Genomic DNA, 13241 nt, shown 5'->3' on the forward strand with positions numbered 1-13241 from the left:
TTGCTTGAACAAATGTTTGGAAGCATTGCAAAGTGCGCATATTTCAACAAAACAGAAATTCATAATCTGATCAAATCAGACATTATGTCTCATTTAATTCATACCAAAAACCGTACACTAGGAGATACAATTTAATCTATAATTTTATGAACCGATAAAAGATTATGAACCGATATTTTCAGACAAAATGTCTTATTTAATTCATTACAAAATTATACTAAAAGATATGAGTTAATAATTTTCAAAGTCTAATAAACTTGTGAGAGAGGAACAAGGAGTCACAATAAGAAATAATTATATTATGTGAACAATATAAAATAACTAAAAGTGTGTTAAAACGCCAAGTAATCGTAATTGTTTCTCACAGCTGTTGTAATTGTGATCACCCTGTTTATTTACTGAGGCACAGACTACATTATATATATATGGGATCATTTGATATAAGTCATTGGCCATATCATAAATAGATTGAGCTGTGCGTATCTACTTGGTTTTAGAGAACAAATTTTGATAATTGAATACTAGGTATATTAAACTGAAGGATAGTTGTTTTTGATTCCTGTTAAAATCATTTTAACTACATGGAATCAGTATTTATGATACAAAGTATTATTGTTGAAGGCCGTACGGTTGGCTATAATTGGTAACATCCACTGCAGTTCAACTTTGGTGGACAGTGATATCATTATCAATCATTCCTCGCATCCTTGTCTTTGTATAGTCCTATATAACATTTTTATCAACACTGACATTTTTCAATATTGATATTTACGTGCCCATCATTATTTAACTTCCTACATAATTGTTGATAAAACTGATCATCCTTGCATATGAATGTACAAAAAAACAAATGTATATTTTCGTTAAAATATCATAAATCATCATGTTACCAATAAAAAAAATCATTATACCTATATTCATGGACATTTTTCCATTGCGGGTTCTTTCATTTAGTTTCAGACCACGAAATACCGGTATACTCTTAATAACCACACGCAAAAATTTTGTAGACAGAGGCAATAGTGATATGTAGAACGAAAGTATCTTTGATGCATGCGTTTATGTATTATACTGGAATCGTATTTAATAAAAAGCCGCTAAAATTTCCATTTTAACAGACTGAGTATACTAAAGGTGGGCTTTAGCTGACCTCTATGAACTATAATAATCTATATATGCATGTCTTATTCTTTACTGAAGCTATATCCTAGTGAAAATGACGTGTGTTACCATTAATACGATAATCTTTGTCGGGTCAGTTACAAGGTGAAAATCTTTCTTCAATAGGTTATACCCGATACAAATGACAGAAGATTTGGAAAAGTGCTAGAAGTGTTTGATGTTATTAATAAAGCAATCACAAACTGTCTGTCAAAGTTAACTTCAGATGGGAAATTTCAAGAAAACTAACATTTGATATTAAAAGTCCGTTGTGTGATGTCCTAAAGGATGTTTGCCTTTAACGTGTGATGTTTATACTTTAACATTGTCCGCGTAAGATCATTTTGTATGAGAAGAAGAATTTTCCGATTAACAAACAGAAATAAGAAGAACTTGAATGTCAATATAATATTAAAAGCATATTTCAAAGGCCTTAATAATTTGAAAAAAAATTCTGCAATGCAAGTATAAGACATTTTTAGATTGATAATAGCTTTTGGTTATGCATATATGATAATTTTCCTTTCTAATGAAAAGACCTATTCAAATCCGACTGGGAAAAGTCACTTATTGAATATTATTCTGTCATACAGATTCCGCTATATGGATATATATATGTTTGTTTAACTCTGCTATTTAGTGTGAAAATCATATAACATGGGCATGTACATGTTTAAATCTTATCTTGCAATACGATAGTACTTGTGTGTCAACAGACATGTATGAGTCATTTTAAATTGATATTTATGATATTGACATCGCCCGCGGAATGCAGTGTCGCGAGGCTGCTGTTTAATGCTTATGGGGCATCATTATTAAATTTATAAAATAATTTAATAAAAACAAAATGACCACATTTAACTAACATCTATTGGAATAACAGAAGCATATTCGAACACATGTGCGTGATTTGGTCCATTGGGGTCCCATTTTCGAAACTTGGAACATGTATGCACGTGTCAGCTCATGCAGTATTATATTAACAATTTGAATATTGGTATCTCTGTTAACTTTTTGGGTTGAAGACTCATACATTCTCTTTCCATAGCATTTATAGATTTTATCAGCTGTGCGCAGTACTTGAGGTGATTTCACCGTATATAATTACGATTACAACCGACGGGTATTATTTAGTATTGACGGTGTTATGTATAAAAGGCAAAAAGCGGGATCACTTTTCTTTTATATGGGTTAATATGCATATTTTAGACATTTTCAAAGAATGTGGAATGTTACTATAATGTAAGCTGACTTACAAATTTGTGTTATGACTGAGAGTAAGAAGATAGAATAGAAATGGAAATGGGCCAAAAACCCGAACAAGAAATCAGCCCGAGGCCTCCAATTGGTGTTCAACGCGGCAATACTTGAAACATAAAAAAACTGAGTGTTTCTTAACTTTGAAACCGCTGAGAAGAACTAGCTGTTATGCCTCGGAACATTTGACTATACAGCTTTGGAAATAGGGAATGATACAGATAAATGCAGCTAATGGTTGTCTGTTTTCGAGCACAATCAATATGGCAGTCGATGGTGGCAGTTTAAAGTATTGAATACTCGTGTTGATAGTACAAAACAATACTAGTAATACAAGACACTACAATTGGTTTTTTATACTTGTAAGATAGAGATACCTGTGCATTTTTCAACGAATGAGTTCTAAATTAAAATTAAATAGGCAGTGTGTTAAGTAAAATGATTTTGAAAGAATTTGGTATAATAGTTCAAATCATACTATCTTAATGTTGAACCTTACATTCATATTAAAATAGACTGACACCAGTGAAATTGAGAAATATGTTTATCATATCTTCATTGCGCAAGGTATTTTATTGAACTTATAATTGTAGTTTAGAATAAAGTATGCATTTTACTTACTTGCATTACTAACATGAAAACTATCTTGACATTCGACTATCTCATGTGTTTGCTCCAAATGTATGTCCTTGTCTGAATTCGACAACCTCCGAACTTCAAACTCAAATGTCTTGGCTAAATGTTCTGATTTACGATCAAATATGGCACCTGCAAAAAAAGCAAAGTGAATGCAAAAGGTCAATTTTATGCAATAGACATGCAGACGACAAACAGTAAACCAGTTAAATTTCACTGCTGTTGCATCAATAGTCCTACGACACATAGGGACCCAGTCCAATGTCGTTTTTGTAACATCGACATTCCTGATATAAACAGGTTTTACATCAAAATTATGTAAGGGATATAAGCCGATAACAGTCCATTCTGTAAAATATTGGACAGGTCTGAGGCCGCAGGCCGAAGACCTTCTTCCAGGTAAGGAACCGGATTCATTGCTGAATGTTAACCTGTTCAATATTTTACAGAATGGACTGTTAGAGGCTTATATCTTACTTAAAACATTGTTTAACACGTCGATAAAAGGTAAAAGAAAAGAAAAAGCAAGCAAAGATTTATTTTCATCAAGTATGAAAATTGTTTTGTAAATAAACTTTCTTTGCATAAAAATATATCCTACATGTTGGCCCCTTTAAACAATAATTAAACTTAAAACAAATAGACAAAAAGAAAGTACAGCTGAAGGTAAACAACATGTATTGCTACATGACGAATAAGACACAGGGTATGCGTACCATAATTTTTGCGTGCGCAAGGACTACTCACATTTTCTGCTCATAGTTTCCGTGAATACCTTTACATACGGTTTGTGTTTCAAATGGATAAAGTGATGAAAGTATATTTTAAATGCAAAATCGAAGAAAAAGATGTCATTGCATGTATTAGTGATTGTGTTGTTTCAAACTTTGGATTAAAATCAAATGTGTATTCAGAATCTATTCAGATACAGTATTCAGTGTAGATTACAAAGAGGATGTAGTCAAAGAAGCTCATAATGATAAGTTTTATTTGTATTATATTTCAAAATGTAGTCCTCTTCTTAGTTTCTTTTTCTTCTTGGGTTTTATTTTTACTAAGTGAATGAGAAAAGAAATAGAATATGATATGAAAAAAGGTTCTTGTCGAACCATATCGAGTGCACCGCAGTTGATTTTATTACAAATATATAATTAATATGAACAAGTGAAGAAATAGCAACATGCAATCAGTTATTTGCTTTTGTTAGAATTTTCAGGAGACTGTACCCAAACGGTACCACCTGAATACCCACCCCCCTTTCTGTTTTTTTTTCTTTCTACAATGTCGTGTCGCTCTTTTTTCGCTTATTTGTTTATTAAGTCCCTTGTGTTTTATAAATGTTACCGAAAAATATTCTTGTCTCGATTTTGTTTTGAAAAAAAATCTCTCATAAAACGATCACTGCAAAAAGTGCGAATCGGAAACACGATTGGTTTGTTTGACAGATATAATGCGGTAATACCTTCCTTTATTCTACTTCCCATATTCATCGTCGTTCATTAGCGAAGTGTAGCATTATATTCATATTTTAGCAATAATATTAGACTTAAAAAACAATAACTTCTAAATCAATTTAGAAACTTGAAAATTATAAAAACTATTATAGTCCCCTAGTTCATGAAGGAAGTTCAAGATTCCCACTTGTACTTTGTACACTGTCATTGTACACAGGATAAGGTTTAGGTTGTTCATGGCCCTTGTATATTAGCATGATCTATCAAATTTAAGAAGAATTACTTCATTGCTTTTTTTCATTTTAATTGTAGTGGAAAATGATGTTACTAGGAAGAATAAGAGCAACACCAGAGGTCAATTTTGATAGCCTAAAGACGTATGAGGATAACTCTTTTGAAAAATGAAATTCATAAAAGCCAAAAAACAAGACTTACAACGAGCATAATCAACTTGTTGAATTAGTCTTAAAAGAGACAAACCCAAAACATGATAAAATGGCTGTGATATAAGTATTGGATGTGTTAAAAATCAATTTGAAAGCGATTTTTTCCTCAGGAAACCGTGTAGATGAGTGACAAAGTTATTGTATTGGAAAGTGATTTTAATAGAATGGTTTGTTTTATTGTCATTTGTTCTTTGGTTGTATTTTTGTTTACATGATGAAAACAATTGAGGTAATCGATAGTTTTTTTTTTATTTCGGTGATTAAACTATCATTACCTGTAAGAATCAGTGATGCTACCTCTAGCTGTCCAATATTTTTAAGAAAGAGGAGGGCTATTCTTAAAAATATTGGACAGCTAAAGGTGGCATAATGGTTTTTTACAGGTAAATGATAGTCCAATCACTGAAATAAAGAACAGGTAAAACAATAGAATGACGTCACAGCAATGTTTTAAGGATACATGTATTACATTTCCAAGAAAAGTTTGAAACATGATAATAAATTAAATCACACAGAATAATTTGCATTATCTATTACAATCAACATAAATCCCATTTGCTAATTCAATTAATATTGTCTCCCACAAGTTTACCGTTGTGCAATGTTTCAATCAACAAAACAAACAGATCTCAACGTTAAAATATTTGTTTTCTTAAACCTATAATATTCGGAGCATTTCTATTATTATTAGAGCGATTTCATACAATTCTAATCCCTGCACAATTCAATAAGTGTTTACTTTTGTGACTAATTTATTGACTCCGCATGTCTTAAAGTAAATTATTCTTTCACATTCTTGTGTACCTCGTTGACAGACGTTGCAAGTTCAGTCACATGACATATCTTCAATTTGACGTTTGGGCTCCTTTTATTTACATTAACGTAGATGCAATAAATTTTAAAATGTATAATTTATTTTCTGAAATGAAAAAGCGATTAAGTTGAAAACTAATTTTAAACCCCAACACTGATGTTGACAGCCACAGTAAGGTGTACGTGGAATTGTAATATTTAAATTCTAGAACGAGGCCATTATTTTGTGTACCCTAATAAGGTCAATGGATCGGAAGGTATAGCGTCGTCTGAGTATACTTTCTCAAGCTGAGGGATGAATAAGGAGAAGGAAAATATGAAATTATTTTGCATGCATGATGATTTTTTTCAAGTGTGTATGCATTGCGTGATAAAAGGCATCAAAGCCCTCGTAACCTATGAATGTATAACTTAAAAGATAAAAACAAAAGAAATCGGTCATCATATATATTCAAATTTATTTCTGATTATTATAATGAAAATACTTCAGTAAACTTTGTATGAAGGTTCAGGTCAGTGTTAGAAAGAGGTGAAAACCCTAATCATGCTATGCTATTATTATTCACATGGCTCTGGAAATACTATCGTTCCACTACTGTATTATAGGAGTCAACCGAACAAACTATTTTTAATTTTAGTTTCTTGTGTATAGTTCGGAGTTTAGTATGACGTCCATAATCAATAATAGTATGCATATTTGTAAGGGTCCAACTGAAGGACACCTTCGGGTGCGGGAGTTTCTCAATACATTGAAGACCCAATGGTGGCCTTCGGCTGTTGTCTGCTCTATGGTCGGGTTGTTGTCGCTTTCATTTCCTTTCTCAATTTTTCTACAGTTTTGATGTTTGGTTATGATAAAGAGAAAACAAAAATTACAATTTTAATCTCATTTAATAGCAATAGATTTTTTTAATAATGTACGTATTCAATTATCTTATTCTGAGCTAAAGGTTGCATTTCTTTAAACATTGACAATGCAATTTCCCATAAGAAATCCTTTTATGGCTAAAACTGTACTACTTTTACTATGAAGTTTTGATAAAAATCTTATCCTAGAATTGAAAGTTCATATGCACTACAATTTTTTTCATAGGTCAAAATATAGGGGTGTGTGGCATATTTTCAACGTTTATATGCCCTAAACTTTTCAGAGTTAAAAATAAACATTACTTTTCTTAACTGCCCCTATCTTGAAAAAAAGGTTACCACTGATTTTTAATGTTAACAATATGCACATGTATATTTACTGGCAACTTTCCCAAGTTATGTCTGTATGACAGGGAACACAGAGAGCATAACTGGGAACCAACATGTAAACAAAATTAATTTTCTATGAATATTCTAAATATCCACAAAAGAGGCGTGGTGTGAGGAACAGCTGTATTTACAAAGAGCAACCTTAACACTGCATGTATGCAATTATATACAGTACTGTAGTATGGTGGTAAAAGGTTTAATAATTTGGGTAAAAACTATGGATTGTCAAATTGTTAAACTTTTCGTATCGATTTGTATGTAGGAAAAAAAATGTACAGACTTTTGCATTTAGTTTGATTCTACTGTACTCCTTGTTTCATGGGGGTTTACGTTTTTGTTTTACTGTTTCTAAAAAGGGTGGTAACATACAATGTACCTTTACAATTCCTACCAAATTTTGACACTGACTACAGTTGGTAACGTGTATCTGGGATATTAACCTTCAAACCAAAATGTTTGGATTAAAATACATAAAACGTTGAATCATTTTGAACACTCTCTCCCTTCAAGTTTTTGTCAAAAATCCCAACAGAAAGGCTCTTCAGTCATTTGTGTTATTCGTATGGTGCATACATGTACGTAAATTTTAGTGAAAAAGTTATTAAAAATTGAGAATGAAAATAGGGAATGTGTCAAAGAGACAACAACCCGACCATAGTACAGACAACAACAGAAGGTCACCAACAGGTCTTCAATGCAGTAAGAAATTCCCCCACCCGGAGGCGTCCTTCAGCTGACCCCTAAACAAATACATATACTAGTTCAGTGTTAATGAACGCCATACTTAACTCCAAATTGTACACAAGAAACTAAAATTAAAAATAATACAAGACTAGCAAAGGCTAGAGGCTCATGACTTGGGACAGGCGCAAAATTGCATCGGGGTTAAACATGTTTATGAAATCTTAACCCTCGCCTTAACCTCTAGCCAATGTAGAAAAGTTATTTTTTACAACATACATGTATACGTTGCAGTTGTTGTTGTGATAATAGTGTATTGGAATTATTTTGAAATTATTCATGCAATTAGATACATGTTTAAATAGAGACTTATATAATTTTATACTCCAAGATGTATAAAACTTAGAAATACACCAAAAATTATATTATAACCGATTGACTTCGACAAAATTGTTAATACGAAATAATACATCTGAAAGATTCAGATTTCCAATAATTGGCTATCATATTCAGTAATTTGATGAAGTTATCCCATAGGAGGTGCTGTGATAACCAAAAAGTTAATTACATAAATAGAATATCCTCTGTCTAAGGACATAATTAAATAAAACGAATGAGATACTGGTCAGTCCAATAATCACTTATAACTCCCCAGGGGTACACAAGTTATAGAATTTACATGGTCGATATCTTGTTTCTTAAGAAATGATTGAAATAAAAGAGTATGACACCAATACATACACAAAGTCACTTAAGAATAAACATATCTACATTTCATTCCAATAAACGACTAGAAATTTATAAATGACGGCAATCTTAGATCAAAAATCAATTGTAATAATAGATTAAGATATTAATGGTTCATTTCAATTAAATAAACGATCATGCAGGCAAAATATACTTAAAAAAATAACTTACCAATTTTACGTCTTTTACTTGAATCTTGCGCATTTATCGTTGTAAAAACATAATAAAAAGATACAAATAGATATATCTTCATCTTCACTTGTTGTATCATTGTGTACTTTTTACTAAAAATCTCCATTAGGCAAAAGATGCTTCATTTTTCCTCTATAACGCAGTAATTTGTATGCGCATGTCAGCTTCGGCTATCTATAACTGAGGGCTCTTCAAGATGGAGTTTAAATTGATGTCAATACCACCCTTGCTTCTTTATTGATGGTGTAAGCTCGTTGTATGCAATCTAATTACTTTCTCTAGGGATGATGACAGCACACTTATAGATTTAAAACATTAACTAAAAGATGCTGTGTGAAGCTCTAAGCCTCTTTGTCGTGGATGCAAAGGGTAAATGTGTGTAATTGGTTAATGTCAATTTTATTTATCATGTTTATTGGTCGATTTGTCCGGTTCGTACCATGTTATTTTCACTAATTTCATTTATCTGAATTATTGGATTGTAAATCTATTACGGAGACACTGTAAAAAGCAGACCCAATCTGGGTGAAATAAATGACATTTTGATTGTATTGAACAAGAAATTTGAAACCGTGATTTAAGTGTTTAATGATGGGTTTCTATAAGAGCTTTGCAAAAGTGTTGAAAAAGCTAAGCATGAAGCAAAAAACAATATGATCTTTAAACAAGTTAATGAAGAGTATTCTAAAGAAAAGCAACAATAGTGTTTTCGTGGTGCGTAGAACTGGTTTCCTTTTCAATATGGGTAGTGCTATGCTGATTTGGTTCCTCGTTTTTTCGGTACTTAGCAGAACTTCGGACGGCATAGATATATATGGGGGTGAGTATTTTAATATTTAAATTTTTTGTCTATCAAAAGCTGATAAAAAATGTATTCCATGGTAAACAAAACAATATTCTTTTGTATTGAACTCAGACTATTTAACGTTTAAACGAGATGACTCCCTTCTTAAGCCACGGATTTGTTAGAGTTTAAGTAGATTAAGGGGGGAAGGAGGGGTGACGATTAATCATCACGAGCCTACATGGCATAGGATGAATGTGGATACAGAATAACTAGCTCCAATCACCAAGTCTAGATCGGGTTTGCATTGCTTCATCTTTATGTAAGGTTCAACAATGTTGGTTTGTACACCATTAGTTGTGTGTGCATTTTTCTCTGCTGCCCATGGTGTTGTTTGGTCGTGTTTGATTCAATATTGATTGTTTCTTTTGCGTACCATGTAATATGTTATGTAGAAAAATAAGTATTGTAATAAGTCATAAGTGTAAGAAAATGTACATACATGTACCTAAAATGGTCACAACTAAGTAGTGACTTTTCATGATTTCAAATTATATTACTAATAAAAAAACGTTTCTGATAGTATACTGTTTATGCTTATATGTTGACTTAATTGGGCATATAGATAATAACACACAGAAAAGAAATACACAAATGATGATGTTCCAATGAACAATAACAAAAAAATATAAAATCTGCACAATTGCATAAAATAATGCAGACTTCGATTCTGTAACTTTCAGATTGAGTTTCTCAATGATGACTTATAGATCGAGTTGTACATTGATAATCTAAAGATAATGTTGTACAATCGTGACTCACGGATTGAATTGTTCAATGATGACTTACGGTTTACTAAGTCATCTATGTACAAATTGATCATAAGTCATCATTGTAAACTCAATTTGTAAGTCATCATTTTACAACTCAATAATGTAAGTTGTCATTGCACAACTCTACATGTAAGTCATCATTGTACAACTCTATCTGTATGTCATCATTGTACAACTAGATATGTAAGTTATCATTAAAAACTCAATGTGTAAGTCATTATATATTGTACAACTAGATCTATAGGTCATCATTGTTCAACTCTATCTGTAAGTAATCAATGTTTAACTAGATCTGTAAGTCATCATTGTACAACTAGATATGTAAGTCATCAAAGTACAACTCTATCTGTAAGTCATCATTAAATGTGTACATCTCTATCTGAAAGTCACCAAGGTACAACTCGATCGGTGGGCTTAAGTCATCATTGTACAACTAGATCTGTGTAAGTCATCATTGTACAACTCGATCTGTAAGACACCATTGTACAACTCGATGGGTGAGTTTACGTCATCATTGAACAAATTGATCTGTAAGTCGTCATTGTAAACTCAATTTGTAAGTCATCTTTTTACAACTCAATATGTGAGTTATCATCGAAAAACTCTATCTGTTAGTCATCATTATGCCACATTATCTGTAAGTCATCATTGTACAACTCGATATTGAAGATATCATTGTACAACTCGATCGGTGAGCTAAAGTTATTATTGTACAACTAGATCTGTAAGTCATCATTGTACAAGTCTATCTGTAAGTCATCATTATAAAACTCTATCTGTAAGTCATCATTGTACAACTCGATCGGTGAGCTTACGTTATTATTGTACAACCTGATCTGTAATACACCATTGTACAACTCGAGATGTTAGCTTAAGTCATCATTGAACAAATTGATCTGTAAGTCAACAGTATACAACTCTATCTGTAAGTCATCCTTGTACAACTCGATCAGTGACCTTAAGTTATCATTGTACAACTCGATCTGAAAGACACCATTGTACAACAGGATGAGTGAGCTTAACTCATCATTGTGAAACTCTATCTGTAAGTCATCATTGTGAAAGTAGTTATGTAAGTCATCATTGTACAACTCAATATGTAAGTCATCATTGTACAACTCTATCTGTAAGTCATCATTGTACAACTCTATCTGTAAGTCATCATTGTAAAATTAGTTCTGTAAGTCATCACTGTACAACTAAATCTGTAAGTCATAATTGTACAACTCAATCTGTTAGTCATCATTGTACAACTCTATCTGTAAGTCATCCTTGTACAACTTGATCAGTGACCTTAAGTTATCATTGTACAACTAGATCTGCAAGTCATCATTGTACAACTCAATCTGTAAGTCATCATTGTACAACTCAATCTGTAAGTAATCATTGTACAACTCTATCTGTAAGTCATCATTGTACAACTCTATCTGAATTTAATCATTGTAAAATTAGTTCTGTAAGTCATCATTGTACAACTCTATCTGTGAATCATCATTGTAAAATTAGTTTTGTAAGTTATCATTGTACATGTACAACCCTATCTGTAAGTCATCATTGTACAACTCAATCTGTAAGTCATCATTGTACAACTCTATCTGTAAGTCATCATTGTACAACTCTATCCGTAAGTCATCATTGTAAAACTAGTTCTTTAAGTCATCATTGAACAACTCGATTTGTTAATTATCACTGTACAACTTGATCTGTAAGTTATCAAATTACAACTCGATTTTTAAGTCATCACTGTACAACTCGAATTGTAAGTCATCATTGTACAACTCGATCTGTAAGTCAACATTTAACAACTCGATATGTAAGTTATCATTGTACAAGTCTATATGTAAGACATCATTATAAGACTCTTTCTGTAAGTCATCATTGTACAACTCGATCTGTGAGCTTAAGTCATCATTATACAACTAGAACTTGAAGTCATCATTGTACAACCTGATCTGTAATACACCATTGTACAACTCGAATGAGTGAGCTTAACTCATCATTGTAAAACCCTATCTGTAAGTCATCATTGTGAAAGTAGTAATGTAAGTCATCATTGTAAAATTAGTTCTGTAAGTCATCAATGTACAAATCAATCTGTAAGTCATCATTGTACAACTCTATCTGTAAGTCATCTTGTACAACTCTATCTGTAAGTCATCATTGTAAAACTAGTTCTTTTAGTCATCATTGAACAACTCGATTTGTTAATTATAACAGTACAACTTGATCTGTAAGTTATCAAATAACAACTCAATTTATTAGTCATCACTGTACAACTCGAATTGTAAGTCATCAGCGACAACTCGATCTGTAAGTCAACACTGTACAACTCTATCTGTACGTCATCATTGTGAAAATAAGTTATGTTAGTCATCATTGTAAAATTAGTTCTGTAAGTCATCATTGTACAACTCAATCTGTAAGTCATCATTGTACAACTCTATCTGTAAGTCATTATTGTGAAAGTAGTTATGTAAGTCATCATTGTAAAACTAGTTCTTATAGTCATCATTGAACATCTCGTTTTGTTAATTATCACTGTACAACTTGATCTGTAAGTTATCAAATTACAACTCGATTTATTAGTCATCACTGTACAACTCGAATTGTAAGTCATTATTGTACAACTCGATCTGTAAGTCAACATTTAACAACTCGATCTGTAAGTAACCATTGTACAACTCAATCTGTACATCATTGTGCAACTCGCTTTATTATCCACAACTGTACAACTCGATCTTTAAGTCATTATTGTTAAACTAGATTTGTAAGTCATTTTTTGAACGACTCGACCTGTCAGTTATCATTGTACAACTCGATTTGTTTATCATTACTGTACAACTAAATCTGTAAGTCATCATTGTACAACTGTATCTGCAAGTTATCATCGTACAAATTTCTTTATTATTCATCACTGTACAACTCGATCTGTAAGTCATTATTTTTAAACTAGATGGTAAGTCATCTTTGAACGACTCGA

General features: G+C 31.9%; 2 protein-coding genes across 2 annotated transcripts in view; one reads left to right on the plus strand and one right to left on the minus strand.

Moving 5' to 3' along the window:
- The window catches only part of LOC134697019 (glutamate receptor-like), a 38454-nt gene extending 29619 nt beyond the window's left edge, over positions 1-8835 (minus strand). Inside the window, exons 1-2 of the mRNA XM_063559026.1 lie at positions 8624-8835; positions 3040-3186 (exon numbers count right to left, since the gene is read on the minus strand). Of these exons, the coding sequence (XP_063415096.1) occupies positions 3040-3186; positions 8624-8750 (274 nt within the window). The 5' untranslated portion in view covers positions 8751-8835. The remainder of the gene's footprint in view (positions 1-3039; positions 3187-8623) is intronic.
- A 159-nt stretch (positions 8836-8994) lies between these two features.
- The window catches only part of LOC134697018 (glutamate receptor-like), a 35981-nt gene continuing 31734 nt past the window's right edge, over positions 8995-13241 (plus strand). Inside the window, exon 1 of the mRNA XM_063559024.1 lies at positions 8995-9464. Coding sequence (XP_063415094.1) covers positions 9317-9464 — 148 coding nt within the window. The 5' untranslated portion in view covers positions 8995-9316. The remainder of the gene's footprint in view (positions 9465-13241) is intronic.

This window comes from Mytilus trossulus, chromosome 14 (genome assembly GCF_036588685.1).
Source record: "Mytilus trossulus isolate FHL-02 chromosome 14, PNRI_Mtr1.1.1.hap1, whole genome shotgun sequence".
NCBI classification, from domain to species: Eukaryota; Metazoa; Mollusca; class Bivalvia; order Mytilida; family Mytilidae; genus Mytilus; species Mytilus trossulus.